The sequence below is a fragment of the Grus americana genome, chromosome 9, assembly GCF_028858705.1.
Source record: "Grus americana isolate bGruAme1 chromosome 9, bGruAme1.mat, whole genome shotgun sequence".
NCBI classification, from domain to species: Eukaryota; Metazoa; Chordata; class Aves; order Gruiformes; family Gruidae; genus Grus; species Grus americana.
Window position 1 is genome coordinate 2,525,930 of NC_072860.1, and position 19,625 is coordinate 2,545,554.

Consider the following 19,625-nt stretch of genomic DNA (forward strand, 5'->3'; position numbering starts at 1 on the left):
GCACGCCGCCGGCTCCGGGGTGAGAAGAAAGCGCGGCGCCGAGTCCGTGCCGGCCGAGGGGGCAGGTGGCCCCGGGGCGGGGGCAGGCCGGGTGTCACCTTGGTCCGGGGCCACCTGGAGCCGCGCGACGGCGGCGGCAGCGCGGAGGCCGCGGCGGCCCGGCGGCCCTGTCAGAGGGGCCGCGCTGGCTCCTCCTCCGCCTCCAGCGGGGCCTCGCTCCCGAGCAGCGGCCTCGGCCCGCCCGCAGCCACACAGCGCAGGGAGGCGGCGGCGCTACTCCAGGCTGCGGGCCATGCCGGGCCGCCCTCCCCCGGGCCCTGCTCCTCTCCGAGCGGACGCTTCCTCGGCCGCTGCGGGCCGCGCCTCAGCGGCGGCCCGGCATGGCGGCGGCCGCAGGGAGGAACCGCGAAGCCAGCTCAGGGCGGCGGCGGGCCGGGCCGCGCTGCCCGATCCGGCGGCGGGGGAGGGAGGCGGATGCACCTGGGCCTCAGCGCGGCCGCATCACCGCGGCGCCGCCGCGGCCTCCTCCGCGGGGCCGGTGGCTCCTGGCTGCGCGGCCGCGGAGCGGGCGCCGCTCTCGGGGCAGGATCCGCCGCCCGATCCGCGCCGCAATGTCAATAGCAACCGTTAGATCCAACCGTCACTGCGGAGCCATCACCGCTGCCGTCTAGCGCCCGGCACTGCGCATGCGCGGCCGGGCCGCTTCCCTCCCCGCAGCGGGGGCCCATCCCGCGGGGCGGGGGGGGGGAGCAGCGCAGCGCCCTCTAGCGGGGTCCGGGCGCGCCGCCGCGGGCAGTGGGGCTGCCCTGCCGCCCTCGGCCTGGGCGCGGCGCCGGCCTGAGGGAGAGGGCGAGCGCGCGGCGCAACGGTTGCTTCAACGGTCGCCTCCCCTCAGCGGTCGCCTCGCCTCAGCCCAACGCCTGCTCCGCGGAGGGCGGGCAGCCGCCGCTCTCTTGCCAGGCGGGCGGGGTCGGCTGCCCTGGGCGTTAAGGCTTTCCCCGCGCTCGGGGCCTCCACCTCACGGGTGTCTGTGCTTCTAGAGTAGCTGGGCACGGACAGTGGTTCGTGTTCCTGTCACGTGCCTCCGCTCACCTCTCAGGTAGAGGAATCGGACCCCACCTATGCCTGAAGCCATCCTGGAACCTGCAGCCAGGCCTGTCATATACTTCAGGCTTCTGTCTATAGACTTGAGAGTCCGGGGTACCAACTGCCTCCCCTTCCACTCAGCATGGAGCAAGTCCAGTGTTTCTGCGTTCAAAGTGAGAGCGCTGTAGGGCCTATGAAGTTCTGAGAACATCTGGCAGAGGAGCTGCAGAGCACACCTTTCTCAGATGTGGCTTTGATTCCCCTGGTGGACAGGAGCTACCCACACACGGTTGCGTAGATTGAAGTTTGTCACAAGTGTTCTTGCTGCCCGTGCCAGCACTCTGGAGACCCCATCGTAGAACACAGCAGTGGATCCACAGGCTTGGGGCAGGTATGACCAAGACATGGGCACAGGAGGGATTTTTTACCTTCTCCATGTTTTAGATCACTGGGGACGTACAGAGGGAACTTCTGATATTTCCACTGCAAGCACCGCTGAAGCCATTCCACACACCTCCAGATCAGGGCAGCCCTCTCCCTGCTTCTCTGTTTGGAGAACAGTCTGATAGAACCTCTTCTTTTTCCCACTTATCCCTCTCTGTGTTCACGTAGAGTTGCCCATGTTAAACTAATCAGAGAGTTCCACCTTTATCTTTCTGTTCTTTGTTCTCTTCATGAATCCCCCCCCCTAGCTTTCCTGCCCAACTCAAATGAGTGTGCATACATAATACAGGAATTTGGGTCTTGACTCCAAATACCCATTTAGCACTTCTGGTCCTCATCAAGCTGTACAGCTCATTCCCCACCTGGCAGTTTTCACACACCCCGTATACAGCCCCTGTGGGCTCACTCAGTGCATCTTCCAGATTAACGTTCATACTACAACACCCCCAAGTATACATTCTCATATACACCTCCCTGTTGCTCCTAACATGACACCTGACATCCAAAGAGTTTTACTAGCTCTGTCTAATTTCTGGATTATACTCCTTTGGGGTATTGTGCATGAGCTGGATTCAGCAGCTGTGATCTGTTCTAGGACCAAACCTCAATCCACAGCATTAACCTGCACTATTCTTACATTTCCTGATAGAGCTAAATAAGTAGGTTTGGATTCAAAAGAACAAATGCAATCCTAACAGGACAGATAATATAAATTCTCTAGAACTGCAAGTAAATATTACTCTTGAAAATTATAGTAATAACTGAATAATCAAATATGAAATGGCAAGAGTAGCAGGACTGACTAGGTCATACCCTTTTGACCAGAGGAAGCCCACAGTGCTTTTTTTTTTTCCACTATTGCTGGCTGACTGTCAGAATTTGATTTTTCTTCTAGTCAGAGCCTTGAGTTGAGGGTCCACATTTCTAATAGTGCAGTCCAAAAAGCAGATACAATTTTTCCTACCTCTGATGATTGTTTCTTCTAGTCTATCAGCATCACTATTCTGGAGAATGAGTCCCGCTATCCAAACAGATTGGGTTAGGTCCTCAACTATTTGTGATCACTAGGACAAATACAGTGGTAAGACTAAATATCAGGGTCTTGAGTGCACCAACAGGCTCTGCAACCTCTTGCTCCTGCCCCCAGGGCTTTGGCCGCCTGCCTGTGCGTGAGGCCAGCCCTGATGCAGCGCAGCTGTGTGATCTTGGATCAGGCTGCTGAGAAATAGCCAAACTGTAAGAAGTTTCATCTGGGCCCTCTTTGCTTTGCTTTAGGAGCTGCCTTTAAGTACAAGACCTTGCCCTTTGCTGAGCTACACTGTACTTGGCCTGCTGACTTCTTCTTTGATCCTGGACTTGTCTCATTGCTGTGGACATCTGGCAGTCACTGGGCTCACATCACTGCTGCTGGACCTGCTCTGCTCTTCTTATTCAGGTACTGTGGGACTGTTTCTTGTTAGTGATGCTACTGCCCCTGCCTGCCTTGCTGTCACCCTCTGCTCCTGGCTCACCCTCCTCTCTGCAGTTGCCACTTTTGCTGCTCCCTGATACTAAAAACCTTGTGGTACAAGTATTGTCGCTGTTCATTTACCTCTCCAGTCAGTGGTGTGTGCTTAATATTGAACAAACCCTGAAACAATAAACTCTTTCATATGCCAGCAGAAGTAACCTTCAGTAGCCATACCCTCTCCTCTGCTGGGAGACTGGCAGAAAGAAGGGCTTAATGTGTGATTCCTCTTGTGTTCCAACTGCTGTGGTTTTATTTCTACTTCCGTGCTATGTCTTTCACCTCCCTGAACCTGCCTGCCTTGGGAGACCATTTTAAGAGACCTGTGTAGGAAGCACAGACTCTACTTCAAATTGGTGAAGAACTAGTATTTCCAGAGATCTAGAAGGGGGAGGGGAGAGTACAAAAGAGGACAGATGGGACATTTATTTAGAAAACTTAATGTGAACAGTATTTTAAAAACCAACCAAAAAAAAAAACCCTCAACCAAAAAAACACAAAAACCCAGGCAAAAAGGTTTTCCTTGTGCCTGAAAATCAGTACAAAACTTCAAACCTGGTGCTGTTTCAACATACCAAATTCCTTGGTGTTGGGCAGCAAACAAGTGCCACCTTTTCACTCTGGAGGTTACAGGCTAGTTTTAAGTTAACTCCACAATTGCAGACCTATCCCGGCCCTTCAGCTGAGTCATCTGTCTGACTGACCCTCAGATGACCGTGGTCATGGATCAGTTCAGTCACTTACAGTCTGAGCTTGTGTGCTAATCTTTTGATTTACATACCTTTATCTTTTCAGTGGAAAATGAATCTGAATAAGGGTAGAATAGGGATGTTGTTTCATTTTCCAGTTCCTATCAACATTCTGACCATGGCTGCACTTGGGAAGAACTAGATATTTCATTTAGATTAGGTTAGAATACAGCCTATGAACTCTGCCAAACACAAATATCTGCACTGATGTCCTAAGTCCTTGGGTGATAGTTTAAGTTTTTGCTTCTTTACTACAGCGCTTGAACAGAATAACCATTTAGATCTCAATGGATGGTTCTTTGTAAATATATTATATAGAACATGAGGTGATGAAGGAGCTCCCTGTGTCAAGAGATCCTTCTGTTGTGGAAGTGGTGTATCCTAAAGTGTATAATTCCTACTGTGATACATCTTGAGAAAGTCATCAACTGGGAAGATAAAAAAAATACGGGTCACCATATATACTGCCTCTGAAAGTGTGGACATGAAGAAACTGGTGGGTTTCTGTGGTTTTGTTGTGGGGTTGGTTTGGGGTTTTTTCTCTTGGCAAATAGAAGACAAATGTCAATGGCAAACTTGCTTTTAATTGCTTGCTTGTTTGATTTGATCTATGTTTCCCTCTGTGTCATTACGTTTTGAATATCATGAAAAGAGAGGCAGGATAAGACTGGAGTGATTGTAACAGTTCTAGTGTAGTCAGGGGTGCTTGTGTTTCCTGGGCTGATGTTATTAATGAATTAACAAATCAAACACTAATAAATACAAAATCCCAGTAACTACAAAAGAAAGGAACAACAAACCTCCCCACAGCTTCTAAGAAAGATAAAGACTGAATTTTGCCAAAAAGGAATCAGAAGGAACTGAAGGTTGTTAGCATAGCTCTGCAAAGCCTGTGGGCCTTTCTGTTAGGTGCTCCATAGCTACCTGCTCACCCTTGTTACCATCCCAATGAGACACAGCTGCAGGGACCTCTCCTGCAATACAAGCTGCATCAATTAACTTGTCTGTGCCTTTTTAATTTTTAATTCTCCCTGCATTTTGTCTCATAGGATTGTCCTTTTAGTTTTGTAACCCCCAAGTGTCCAAAGGGGCATCCAACAGTGACATGGCTTCGTGATCCTGATAAAACGGAGCGTGCTGGCACTCCCCAGTCCATTGTTTTTGCTTCATTTTAATGAATGAACTGTAGACTTTCCTATTATACTATTTTTTTCCTCTGCGTTCAAAAGTATTCTCATATGTTATTCCAGAGTGGCCACGTTTTCTAAAAGGTATTCCAGTTGCTTAATAAAATCATGTCAGGATCTCTCCTTGAGAATTGTTGTCTTTAATTTGAGAAGTTTATGCCTACAATCCCCTGTCTAGGGACATCCTTTTTTTACAGATTATAGGAGTGGCTGCGATGGCCCTTTCATTCAAGTGGACGTTCATGTATGAACAAGCCAATCCCTGCTTTTTTATTTGAGTTTATTTTTGCAAGTATCTTTCTGGGGGAAAAAAGGCATCTACGTTATCAAGCGTGAGACCTGGAGTAGTACAGTACAACTGTATCTTTAGTGGTGCAGAGGAATTCCCTGTTATAAGCCAGAAAGTTTCTTACACTGTTGTTGAACATTGTTCGTATGGCATTGTACCTTTCAATGTTTGTTAGGTCCACCAGTTCTTTGCAACTGTGTGGGGTTTTTTTGGTTGGTTGTTTTGTTGTGTGTTTTTTTTTTTAACTATCTGCTGCTTTTCAGAAACACCCAACAAATAAACAAGAATCTGTTTCTGGTTTGGATTTGAGAATGAATATTCCCCAACAATTTTAAGGTCCCTGGGATCTCAGTACAAAACCCACCCACTAAGCCACTGCTGTTATGGGTTTTGCTTATTGTTCTCTACAAGCCAGTCACGCACAATTCACGTACTTCATTTGGGTGATATGTTTAAAGGGAATTTTCAGAGGCTGAATTTGTAGGACACGTTTCCCAGCATTTATTATTCAGCACAGCTTTCTCCTTTATTTCTCCCAGCACTTCACCAATTTGAAACAGGCTAGTGGGTGTAGCCGCCATAGCTTTTCTCCAGCTGTGCGAGCATGCCTGGCCTAATAATTGTTCTATTTGAATTGGCATCAAGTACGGTCATGCATTTTGCATATCATATTAGATCTTTGGTAATCAAGTTCCTCCTGTTGTTATTAAATTGTGTAGGTATAAGCTGAAGTCATAGGGTTGATCTGTGCAACTCTTAAGTTCTGTCAGATTGATTCCTCTTTTTTTCTAGAACTGGACCTGAGAACTCTTACCAGATGCTAGATGTGTTTGGTGTTGATCTACTGCATAGTTATGAAAGTACACTTTTCAGGGTTTTTTTTTTTCCTTGTAGTGGTATTCACATGAACTGTGTGAGTAGACTTTGTATTGTGGGTAATGTAAAAAAATCTGTTTACCTTACCTTTCAAAAGTGTCACGAAACAGATTTCCAGCATGCATTTAGAAGCAGAAGGGTATTGCTAAGAGCTCAGTCAATTTCCTCACTGAAGCTGTTTCTTTTTTTTCTGGTGTTGCCAAACAAAGAAATTAAAGTTCTTCCAGACTTCCCCTCCCCCTGGATATAGTACCATAAATCCAAAATCAACTATGCTTGTTTAGGCTCGGGGGTTCTTCTTGTTTTCTGTTCATGCCAGGAAAATCTTGGGTCCTCTATCAATTCAGATGTACTACCACTTTAGTCTTGTTCTAGCTCTTACATGTGCTAGCCAGCTCAGGATGATGACTTTCTCCAAATCACATTAATTAAATTTGGACAGCTTATTAAATTGTAATGTTTTAGGGCGGTGGGGTGAGCAAACCCGGCATTTGCATGAGAGCTGGCCACTGAATTTTGCTTCCAGGAGCATTGTTCTCTTTGGTCATCTTCCCAACTGCCCACTGAGCTGTGAGCTCATGCAGGGAGCCCCTCTTTAAAAAAAAAAAAAAAGTAGATTGTTTTTAGCTTGGTGGTTTGTTTTATTATTATTGTTATTTAAGCAGGGATATTCTGAACTCTCTCCTTTGGATCTTAGTTGTAAGTGGATAGAAAAACTGCTGGAAAACACTGGTCTTACTTGTTTCTTGACTGCCTCATTCCCTGTCCAGGCAAGTAAGTATTACCGTGACTTCCTAAAGCTGGCTTCTTAGATCCGTATGTCCTCTGTACAGCCTTTCTTTGACCAAAGCATTTCTGGTGTTCTGTAATGAAAACATCTTCTGCCTGATGACAGACAGATTGTTAATCCCCTTGCTGCTGCTTATTGTTTTGAAGCTGGAAGACTACAACTGCCTCTATCAATAGATACTTTATAGTTAGTCCTCTGACAAACTCTTCACTCAGAGGTCTTCTGACCAGTTTTTTTGAGAAACCAGTATAGACTGATTATATCAATATATCAGACAAAGAATATAAAGTTCTCTTTTTTTTTTTTAACAATGTAATACCAATAGTTGATTAAAATATACAATTAAGAGAATATCTTACCAAGACAATCTCATGGTGTACAGCATGTCTGACATGATCACAGTAGTCACTTCTGGCTTTAGTATCTACAAATCCAGTTTTGGCTTTGTATCTTGTCTGAGGTCTGCTTAATTTTGTGAGTCCCCAGCTCATCTCTGATGTGAGTTGGTTCAGCACCTGGGCTTCCACGAGTGCAGGAGTTTTGTCAGAACAGCACAAAGCAAGTAGAGATGATCTGGGATTAGCACTAAATATTCAAGCTGATTCTGAGCCAAACTGCTAATGTAGAAATACTGGTTCAGCTCTGCACATATTCCAGTTTAATTTGGGTTTAGTGAGAATGCTGCTGTACGTACTTTTCTGGGAACAAGAATCTACTTCTTATACACCTGAGTTACCCCTCTGACTCAACAAATAACTGATATTGATGACCTTGGGCTCTTTCAGGAATACAAATTGATGATGGAACTGGTTTTTATTAACTACTTCTGTTTAACAAAAGTATACAGAAATTACTATTTGCTTGAACATAGAAAAATAGTAGGAGACTGTTTTCTCATGGTTCAAAATCCTCTTGCAACTGGATTTGGCCTCAAAATCCTTTCTTTTCTTTCACTGAATTGTATTGTGGGGGCTTCTTGAGAAACTGCCTGGAGAATTTTTGCTTTCTGTTGCATCTCTGAGACAATGTCTAACTTAACAATTCTAACAATATGAGACAGTAAGAATGACTGTGTCAGAACTAAGTCCAGTATCCTGCTTCCAAAAGCAAACAATGACCAATATTAGGGAACATTAATAATATTGTAAGCATATAGTGTTATTTTCCTAGCATAGTCTCCCAGTGATTTGTGTCTCGGGGACTTCCAAAGACAGCAGTGGCACCTTTGTATTTTATAGTCTTACATAGATTTCTCCTCCGTTGATGTGTCCAGGAGCTTTTCAAACCCTTTTGGTACACAGGGTACCAGTGTAGCTGTGTACCTTAATTCAGCTGTGTGGTATGGAGAAGTATCTCTTTCTTTGTAACAGATCATCCACCTGCCTGTTCCAGCTGAAGCCTATAATGCTTGTGGTGGAATAGCTGGTGAACAGTCAACCTCCAGCCACCCCTTTCATGCCATTCCTGATTTTGCAGGTATCTGACATTCTACTTCAGTTGTCCCTTTTCCAGGCTGAGGACTATTCATTTGTTTCTTTTATAGAAGTCACTTCATGCACTCAATCACTGTTTTATCTCTGTCTTTCTGGGTGTGTATATATATGTATATACACTAGAGAATATATAAAATCATGTATGCCTGTCTTGTTTTCAAAAGCAGGGCACAAAGTGTGATGGAAGACCAGAACAGCATGCTGTATTAGAGATGTAGATTTACCATAGAGGTATTCTGTGGCATAAAGTGTTTTCTGGTTTGTTCTCTTTTGTAATCATTACTAATATTCAGTTTGCTTTTTGACCTATATTGAAAATTGATCTGATGTTTTTGCAGAAGTATTGTGAACCTGTTCCTTTTGGTAACAGACAGTTCAAGGGTCCAACATGTATGTATTCTTGGGATTGTCTTTACTAAGTCCCTTTTCCAGATCTTTCACAGGTGTGATGGACAGAATAGGTCCCAACTCAAGGAACAGAAGTTGTCCCAGCTCAAGAGTCCTGTGGGACTTGCTTGTAAAATTGTTTCACTGTGAAAATTCACTTTTTACTCTTTATTTCCTAAAAACCTGTTCCATTCATGACAGGACCTTCTTCTTCATCCAATGACAACTTAGTTTCAAGAGCTTCTGATAAGGGACATTCTCAAAGGCCTCTGGAAGTCCTAGTAATTACATGAACTGAATCTCCCTTGCGTATGTTTGACTTCATTAAATAATGCCACTAGATCTGCATGGCATGAATTTCTGTACAAAACCTGTGTCAACTCCTCCTCAGTATGTCCTATTTATTTACATGTTCACTAATACTGGGTGTGGGGTTTTGGTGTAGGTGGTTTGTTGGTTTGGTTTTTGGGGGTTTTTTTGCTATTTTGCTTTATAATTCATATTGGATTACAGGTTTATAGTTTTCTTAAATCCCTTAAGGCCTGCCTTAAAAATTGGCATTGCAATAGTCACCTGCCATATGAGTTTTTAGTAAGAGACTTGATATTTAAGCTAGTTCATCTCTAAATTATCTTATAACACTAAGGTGAAAACAATTTGATCCTGGAGACTTGTTAGGATTAGTGTTAATGATTTGTTCTATTACTTCTTCTCCTCTTCAGGGTGAAAGAGAACCTCCAATGTATCCCTTCATCAAATAACAAACAGGTTTTTTGGCACATATATCTTCTCAAGTTCCTTTGCACTGAATTCAGATGTAAAACAAAACAAAAAATATTTTTTTTTTTCTGCAATGGTTTTATAGTCTCTAAGAAATCCCTTTAATCTTGATTTGTCTCATTGCCAGATTCTCTGGCATGCTTCCATGTCCTCCTGTATTCGAAAAAGAATTTACTAGTTTTCATACTTGAGCAAGTTGTTCCTAAAAGTATTTTTTGGCCTCTTCACTCTGTTTTTACATGTAACCTGCAACAGTTTACAATTGTTTTCCCCATACTCCTCTATTGGGCAGAACTTCAACTATTTGAAGAATGCCTTTTTGCTTCTAGTAACCCTCGCTGCCATGCTGTTGAGGCATGCCAACTTTCTCTTCGAGGATGGGGTCTTTTTGAAACCTCTCTGTTCCCAGAATGCAGATTTCTAACTTTATTGCATGTGACCAATGTTCTGAATAGTGGTAGCTTTAATTTCCAAAGTTGCAGATTTGCTTTTCACATTTATTTTTAATGAAGAAGCTATTGTAGCCAGCCTGAATGATACTTAACCAACCTGCAGCATAGAAGTATTTCCCACTAAGGGACAGTGGAGGCTTTTGCTTTAAACATCCCCTGCTGTTTCCTGCTTGGGCTATTTTTGTGATCAGGGAGAACCTATGCTTCCAGGTTTTTGAGTGAGCCTGACTGGGGAGTGTCAAGTGCCTATTTAGCTGCTGCAGAGGAGCAGCTATCTCACAGACAGGCAGGAATGCAGCTAACATCTTGTAGTTACTCTGTCTGGAGGGAGGGGGCTGGAAACTTCACAGGTTGAAACAGTCTCATGCTAGGTAGGCTGAGGTACTGAAGGTATTCAACCTTGTCTTGGTCTTCACTGACAAGATCTCCCCAGACCTTTGTGCCTAGAGGCAGGGTTCAAGGAGAGGGGCTAACAGTAGAGGATGACAATTGAGTCAGCATTTACTGAGAAAAATGGACACGTACAGTCTGGGGGACCAAACAGGATGACCCAAGTGTGCTGAAAGAGCTGGCAGGTGTCACAGAGAGGCCACTATCATCTTTGAAAGATCATGGAGATCAGGGGAGATCCCTGATGACTGGGGAAAGGCTGGTGTTACAACCATCCACAAAAAGAGTGGGGAGGATGATCCGGGGGACTGTAAGGCAGTCAGCCTCAATTTGGTCTCTGAGGAAAACTGTGGAGCAAGTCTTCTTGATGCCTTTTTTGGGCATGTGAGGGAGAAGGTGGCTGGGAATAGCTAGCATAGATTAGCCAAGGGTAAATCATGTGTGACCAACCTCAGTGCCTTCTAATGGTGAGATGACTAGTTCTGTGGATGAGGGAAGAGCAATGGATGTCATCTACCTTGACTTGGGCAAGGTTTTTGACAGGATCTCTTACCATACAGTTGTATCTGGGTTGGGACATCATGGTGAGGAGGGATAGCATCATGGTGAGGGGCTGGAGCACTTTTCCCCAGGAGGAGAGGCTGAGGGACTGGCCTTTATCTTTGTTGGCCTGAAGAAAAGACTTTGGGGACACTGCTAATAGCTGCTTTCTGATACTGAAGAGCCTGTCTCCTCACTGACCTCTCTCTATTGAAGTGCATAATCAGATGACAAGAGATAGCTGTCCTAAACTGAAACAGGGCGGATTGCCCCTTAATAGGAGGGGTGGGAGGGGAATTAGTTTCCCTGTGAGGCCAGTCAGGCACTGTAACAGGGAGTGGGAAAGGTGAGTCTCTGTCCTTGCAGACTCTTATGATCCAGCTGACAAAGCCCTGAGAACACTGGTATGAATTCAGTGTTGACTCTGCTCTGAGTAGGACGCTGGACTGGAGCCTGAGAGCCATTCCAAAATGAATTATTGTATGACAGCTTGTATATGCTACGTAATCCAAGAATTTCCATTCTTGGAGATTCTTTTTCAGACTTACCCTTGTGGTACCTACAGGGCCATGCTCGTGTCCTTCTTCGTACTTAGAATGTGGACACATACGGCAATGTTCACCTAGTACGACTTCAGTTCTTTTCAACTGACAGGTTATCTCTTGGTGGTCAGTATCTGAGGTGGGCGACGGGTAACAGTTGTCTGGTATACAGATGGCTGTGTTTGCAAACCAGAGAACTGACTGGGAACTGATGACATCAAATCTCTGGATTGCAGATATGCTGCAGTTATGTCACTTGGTCTGTGCAATGTGTATTCCCTAAACACCCTAATCCACTCCCTTTTTACGGGCTCTTTATTTTCTTCATCCTTATGAAAGTGTGCTATGACAAGAAGCAGATTGCCTGTTAATATGAGGAGGCAGAGAATCAGCGCCTATGCATCACAAGGACAGCGTCTTCCTAACAAATACTTTCTAACACTCATACGAAAGAGAGGGCAGCTAATCTTGAGAGTTTAACACTTTGCTTGCTACCCTCACTTCTGAAATTTAAGTTTTCCAAATTCCCAGTGGCTTTTCCAAAGCCAAGAGTGTATTCCCACAAAAGAGGAAACGTAAAGGGGGAAGAGTTGATGTGTTTTCACGCTGGTCTGTCAGCCAGCCTCTCTGCGCAAAGACAAAAGCGATTAACAATTGGGCTGAAGAAATCTCGGGCTGCGTGTCAGGCAGCTGCCTGTTTGTGCGCAGGGCCTGAGGAGGAGGAGGCAGGTGCCGGGGCTGCGCCCACCCAGCTGCTCGCCCCTTCTCAGGCCTCCCGGCCAGGAGGGGACCGTGTTTACAAGGACACCCCGAGCAGCAAGCAGGCCGGGCCACCCCGGAGGCCCGTCGTCCGTGGTCTCCCCGAAACCGAGCGGCACCGAGCAGCGCGGCCGGCGTGCAGCGCCGCCTCGTTCCGGGCCAGGCCCGCCGGGCCGCGCGCAGGCGCCGTTGCCGCCACCGCTGCCTGGCTCGCGACATGGCGGCGCTGCGCGTGCTGCGGCGAGCGGCGGGGGCGCCGCTGTGCCGGGCCACCTCGGGGGGCCGCTGGGTCACCTCCGGCGGCCGCCCGCCCTCCGTGCCCGAGCGCATCGAGGAGAAGCGCCGCGCCGCGCTGCTCGGCGGCGGCCAGGGCCGCATCGACGCGCAGCACAAGCGGGTGAGCCGCGGGCGGCGGGGAGAACAGTCCCTTCCCCACCGCCCCCACGGCGGGGCCTCGGTCCGGCCGTCCCACCGCTGCCGGGCTGCGTAACGGGGAGCTTCCGCTTCGCGACAGGCACGGCGGGGAAGGGAGGGGTAGTCACAGCGGCCTCCCCAGACGCCGGCCTGGGACCCGCTGTCTCCAGGGCAGGCAGGGAACCGTGCCGCGGGCACGGCTCAGGCGGCCTCCCGCGGTCAGAGCCGGAAATCGCTGGAGTGCTGGAAACCCGGGGCGCCTTTGCACAACCTGGGGCGGCTTTGCGTTTCAGTTGCAGAGGCCCTTTTGCGGGGGAGTTTTACTGAAGTGGCATTAAAGACTGCGTTATTTGTTACTCCAGGCAGAAAAAAAAATTTCACATCAGCTTTGTTACTAAGGTTTGCTGTAATGCACGAGTACGAGGGGTAGCACAGACGAAAGTTGCAACTTCAGTCTGTCATGTGATGGTAAGTTCTAGGTTGCTTCACACTTCACTGAGCTTGGAGGCATGCCATCCAGCACAGCTTCATCTTTTACACTGTTGTTGCAAATCTAAGCTGATCTTCTGAGAGATGAGAGCAAAGAGCTAGAAGAGTGGAAGTAAGGCAGAGGAAAAGACAGCTGGGAAGGATGACAACAGCTGGATTTTTAGTTTCTTACCTCTGTTGTTCAGAATTTAGGCAGTGCTGAGGGCAGATGCAACATAGTTTTCTGTTTATTGTTTCTTGCTGGGATGTCTCTTCTGTTTAGAGCAAGGACCTAGTGGTACCACAATGGCTTGTAGGCATCAAGGAGATAGCAATAGTCGTTCACGTGAAGACCGCAAAAGATCAGTTCGCCCATCAGCAGTTTCCTTCCCGCAGTTATACAACATCTGAAAAGAGTTAGCCTCACTGAGTTACATTTAGGACACTGACATAACAATATGCAAGCATTTCTGTGTGTCTGGGGGCCTCAAGCATCTTACATTGTGTTTTACGTGAATTAAATCTGTGGCTTACATTAGTCTTTCCTGCATTTGTTGATTTTTTTTTTTTTTCATGAACTTTTTGACCTACTGGTCAGAAGATTTGCAGAGAAGCCAAGGTATGTTTTAACATCGTGTTGAGGTAGGGTCACACCATCCCCTAAAGAAGACAACCCAGGCGCCCTGACCTTTGTAGGCAGATACTTACCAGGGTTGGAAATAACAAATTTGTTTGAAAGGTTAAGAAAAAAAGAACTTTGCAATCATTTATTACTGCATGGCATCATTAGTACTGAGCAAGGGACACACATATCTGGTCAACTGATTATGTTCTTGGCCCTTACTTTACTTTTGCCTATACCAATGTCCAACAGAAAAAAGAACAAAAGGATTTTGTCAGAAATTTCCTGCAGGCTGTCCTCTTTCCTTTTTCTTCTTGCTGCAGTCAAATATCGAGTGTGGTGAATTGAGTCTTGAACTCAGTAAGGACTGGTTTAGCTGTGGAAGGGTGCCATGTTTAAGAATAGAACAAAGGCCTTAATGGTGGTACTTAAATGTGTAGGCAAAAATAGCTGTGATGCTATTCTATCTTGTTGAAAAGACTCTGAGATTGTTTCCTTTATCTTGTGGTAGTGCTGCTCCAATAGTCAGCCTTCTTTTTAAAGTCTGGCTTGCATTATGTTTGTTTTTAAGGAGGATAATCACTATATAGGCTATTTCTAGTTTTGGGGGCACACAGTTGCTTAATGGGCCGACGTGAGGCTAAGTTTGATTAAACTCTATCTACTGGTGGTCAGTAAACAGAGCCAGAACCACCTGATGGCTGTATTAATTGCTGCTTGCTCCATTTCAGGGAAAGCTGACAGCAAGAGAACGAATTCTTCTGCTCTTGGACCCCGACAGTTTTGATGAATATGACATGTTTGTGGAACACAGATGTTCTGACTTTGGGATGGACTCTGATAAGAATAAGGTATTTCTGTTTCATAAAACTCGTGTTTCTTTGTCCTCTGCTGTTTAGCCAGCCAGCTGGTTGAAAATAGGCTCTTCTGTTCACATGTAATCTGTTTTGCAAATTTCCTTTTATTACTCTCAGTTTCCATTTAATAGCTTACATGGTTTACTTTTACATTGTCCAAACTTGATACCTTTTTTTATAAGGTCACCTGTTTTGCTCAAACACCTCCCTGGATATTGTCTTAGATTTGTATTTTAAATAACAGAGGAGGGCTGCAGAGCTTTGTTGTTACAACTTTGTCAGTCAAGTCAGATATGAAGAACAAATATGGGTAGATACTTCTGCCTCCCTACAGGTAATATTAGAGCTAGAGAATGAAATAACTCAGATCTGTATTTATGCCTGCCAAACTAGAGAGTCATAAAATCATTTAGGGCCTTAAAATCTGATACATTTGCAAATTCAAGCATTCATACTGGTCTGTTAGGAAGTTGCAATCTGCTTGCTTCTGCAGTTTTCAGATATACAACCTTGTATCCTAAACCAACATGGTACCTGAGGCTCATCACGTAGAGGAAAAATCTATGGCTTCCCCCACATCTCTCACCGTAACATTGATGCCTGATAAATCACTACATGGGAAAAGTATTTTGTTGTGATTTAATGCAGAAAGGACCAACGGACATGTTGGGATGCATAGGTGGCCAGTGCAGATGTGCCTGTTCAGTGTGAATCTTCCTGTAGCAAAGAGCCCTATTTGCTGTGGAATATTCTGGTTTGCAGTGTGATGTGAAGCCGCTCCATATGCGCCACTGCCCCATGCTGCATATAACAACTACAACTTCTGTTTATGCGGTTATTAAACCAGTTTGTCAGTTTTCAGTCCTTCCAAGTTGCAGGGCTGCATCCTATGGACGAGGCTTTAGCAGGCTTCCACAGTGAGCAACCGGGACATTGGGAACCAGCAAAGGTGAAGGATTTGTTTTTGTTTTAGTAGCCATGAGACTGATGGGACTTAGTGCTGGGAAGGATGTCATACTAGACCTTCTCCCCTCTCGCTGAGCGTAGGAGCAAATATCTTCTCTAAGTAATTTTTCACTCTGTTCCCCAGCAAACTGAAATAACTGCTGTGTTGCCTCTCGTCATACTACTCAACACTGCATCCCACGGTGCTGATAACAAATTGTTGTTTCTGAAAATAGGAGCAGCAGCAAAGTTCTGAGAGTGACAAGAGGGTTAATTTTTTCCTTGTCCTTCAGAATTCACCTTTCAGTGAGCTGCAGATTGTGTTTACAGAGCAGTTTCACAACAGATGACCTAACTGTGGCCAGTGAGCTGGAGTATTAGTTTAGCATTGAATTTCTCTGAGTTCCTGGAACTTTCTGAAGGTAGGGTGACACTTGTACTCATATCCAGACCACTCTACAGACTACTTGGGCTTTTAGGAGTCATCTGTGTGAGACTGTGGCTAGAACTACAGGTGTGTTTCCTGCTGTTCTGTGTGCCAAGAACCAAGACTTGTTAGCAGCGCTGTCTCTGCAGCCTGAGAACAGTCCCCAGACTGGTATGACCTTCCTGAGAACAGATCATCTTGAGCATAAATGGTCCTTAGAGTGCACGATGTGGTTTTTTTCCTTTTTTTTTTTTTAATGCCTGGAATTCATTTATGACAGCCCAATAAAATTCCTTTTCTATTGTTGTCTTGAAAGACTTCTATGTATTTCCTTTAGTAAAAAGTGAGACAACATAGATAAGTAGATTTTAAGATTCACAGGCTCCATTTCCTCTTCCAGCTCTTTCTTCTTCCCTTATTTACAGAGTGAAAAATGGGACAGGTCAAGTTGAAGTAATTGAGGTGACTGTAATTACATTTTTTTGACTGGTTGTTTTTTTGTTTTTTGGTGGTTTTTTCCCCTGTATCAGCACATCAAGAAGGGTTGTTTTTTTTGGTTTTCGGTTGTTTTTTTTCCCCGTATCAGCACATCAAGAAAGGTTTGTGTGCTGTGTCCATTCTTTCAAAAACAGCAGGTGGTCCTAACAAAAGGTACATCCTGTGTCTAAGGACATGATTTGCCTTAACTCCAGATGTGCTGAAATTTGAAGGGAAACTGCAAAATTCACTAATCTTTACACTAATACACAATTAATACGTGATATTACCTCTAGTTGTCCTTTCCAGGGCTGGGGGAGATCTTGATGCAGCCCCCACTGCAAACATGAAAGACCAGTCCTCTCGGAGAATCAGTCTTTGCTTTGACTTAGTATAAGTTTGCAAATTTTTTAATGGATGTCATTGCTGCTTACTATTTTTAATGAATTTGTTTGTTTTTTAATGCAGTATCCAGGAGACAGCGTGGTGACTGGCCGCGGACGGATTAATGGGAGACTGGCTTATGTTTTCAGTCAGGTATGGTTTTGCTGCTTGTTTTTTAAATAGCATGAATGTATCCCTTGAAATAGAGTCTCAATAGTTCAGTGTGGCCATGTAGTAATGTATCTGTTTAGCTTCTACCAATAAGCGTAAGATAGACATAACATCCTGTGGGAAGAAGCAGGGCACCTTCATACAAGAAGTGGCAAAAAAGCATTTCTAAAAACTTTGGATGATAGATGCAGTTGTGACAAGGGTGAGATGAAGAGTGAAGAATGCAGAGCCAGTGGGAATGTTTTGAAAAAACCAAACCGTTATTACTTCAGGGTGATATCATTGGATATTGATATGCTGAGGGACTGGAGGAGTCCCCCAAAACCACATTTTTGATAACCAAGAAGTGAATTAATGGAGAAGTCACCAAGCACTGTGTGCTTAAAGCAATTGCAAGTTCTGACTCTGTCCCTGCAGTTGGATGTGTGCGAATGAGCTCCTGCAGGTGCGTGGAAACCTGCAAGTGTCTGTGGAGGGCTTTGCGAGGTCTGAGAACCATCTTCTGGGTTTCAAGCTGCAGAATAGGAGCTGTTTGCTGGAGATGTCAGCTGGAATTGCAGTGAGTGGAATTCATGATAGAGGGCACTTGAGCAACCTGGAATCATTTCTCAGGTTCAAACTCTCTGATTAGTTGAAAGGATTGTGACAGCATATACATAGATAAAATATACTTTTTATGTTAAAATATACTTTTCATATTAAAGTAAAAATATTTTAGAGGAAACACCATAGGTAGACATTCATCTTGGTTAGTCTTAACACAGTGAAAGAAAGGCTTTCTTTCAGATCATTGGTAACTGCTTCTCTGTTCTGGGCCACAAAGTAGCCTTTGTTCAACTTGCTATCGTGGCCAAAATAATTGTTACTGTGTGACCTTGGAGCAAGTCGTACAGCCTCCCTTTTTTGTCTTATGTAGTTCTTCCAAGGTAGGACACTGTTGTGTGGGCCTGAACATAAGATAGGAGCCAAACACAGACCTTAATCTTAGAAGAACACAAGTAGAGAACAGTTTTTATAGTTAAAGAATTTAAATGTGCCCCTTCATGATACTTTTTTTTAAAAATACATATATGTTTATATTTAAAGACCTTTTCCCCCTCCAAATCGAGCTGCCACCTGAGATGTTCCTTCCTTTTTGGTTCAACTACTAGTCATAGTCATGCTGTTTTCTGTCCACACAGTTTTTAGGGCTTCTTTGAGGGTAAGGCTTGGTGGGAGCGCATCAGAGAAACTCCCCACAAGTTGGCTCTGGGCGCTGTTGGTGCCAGTAGGTGTCAATATCTGCTTTCTTTTCTGGATCAGTCCCAGGGCCTTGTGTTGCTTGTTCAAGATCTTGCTGCTCGGGCCCAGGGGCAGCACTAACATTCAGTTTTCACTGACAGTTCCTGCAGCACCCGTAAAAGAACAATCAACCCTTGAAGCATAACTCACGAATATACAACGATGGCATATTTTCACATTTTGATTTCTGCCTGTTTGCAGGCATATCTTACTGCTGCCCCTTGCAGTGGGACCCTCCTTGCAGGTGAAATTTCTCCTGACTGCTCCAGTATTGATAATGTCCATGAAAGAGGAACATACCTTTGTGGAAAACGTTTCTGTGAAAGGGAAGAAAAAAAAAAAAGGACACATAGTAAATTTGTGATTTTAACACAGAATCCACTGGCAAATGCGTATAAAAGACCTTTTTGCTTTTATAGAAGGTTTGGATTGAACAGGATTGATCTGCGGGCTGCAGTAAGGGAGTCAGGTTGTTTTGGAGCAGCAAACCAAATATAGAGCATTGTAGGATTAGGCTGTTTACATGCAATGTTTTACTGAAATTATTGTTTCCCTAATCTGAAAATCTGTTTTCCCTCCAGGATTTTACTGTATTTGGAGGTAGTTTATCTGGAGCTCATGCCCAGAAGATCTGTAAGGTAGGACTTCACAGGAGAAGATAAACCAAAAAATTGTCAGTGTCTCTTTTTTTTCCCAATCTGTTGTGTTAATGACTTTGGAGAAAATGATTTGTGACTGACTTTAGTGGAGTATGTCATGACAACCTGAAAATGTCTGTCTCCTCATGTCAGTTGAGATGTGAAAGCACAGGTGAGCAGAGAGGTATTCTTTGGAAGCTTTTCAAGTGTAGGAGGGCTTTTCCAAGTAATACTCGCTTTGTTTAAATTGTTGCCTTTTCTGTTGTGCTACAAAAGACCAGAGATTTGTAAAGTACAAATATAAATTAACTAGCTGTTGTCTACTGGAGAAATGTGAAATGACTTGGGAGAAACTGTTTCCTATAAACAGTGCTATGTGGAAGTGTGTAATATTTAGAAAAAGCGAATGTAACAAGTAAACAATCTGAAGATAAACAGTTTTACAACTTGGAGGTCACCTTGATACTCAGAGCTTCTGTTACCAGGCACTTGTGGCTATTTATTCTCATTTGTCTGCTTGTCTCGTTGGAAAAGCTGGTGTTTGAATCCTGGGGTGAGGAGGACAAGAACTTTTGCAGGCATAAGTGTTCAGTGGTATGGGCTCCTGACAATTTCCTGAATTTTCTTGCCAGGGAATCGGAAACAAGGTTTTTGGTGCGCAAGGCCTCTT

At 44.9% G+C, this 19,625-nt stretch overlaps 1 protein-coding gene across 2 annotated transcripts in view; it reads left to right on the plus strand.

Annotated features, from left to right (window-relative positions):
* Positions 1-2,828: 2,828 nt before the first annotated feature.
* PCCB (propionyl-CoA carboxylase subunit beta) overlaps positions 2,829-19,625 on the plus strand; it is a 36,143-nt gene continuing 19,346 nt past the window's right edge. The window contains exons 1-4 of one of the 2 annotated variants that reach the window (XM_054836109.1): positions 2,829-2,965; positions 14,507-14,626; positions 16,950-17,018; positions 18,899-18,955. In XM_054836109.1, the coding sequence (XP_054692084.1) occupies positions 14,573-14,626; positions 16,950-17,018; positions 18,899-18,955 (180 nt within the window). In that variant the 5' untranslated portion in view covers positions 2,829-2,965; positions 14,507-14,572. Of the gene's footprint in view, positions 2,966-12,329; positions 12,669-14,506; positions 14,627-16,949; positions 17,019-18,898; positions 18,956-19,625 lie in introns of those variants that run through there. The other variant, XM_054836108.1, reaches the window with a different exon arrangement.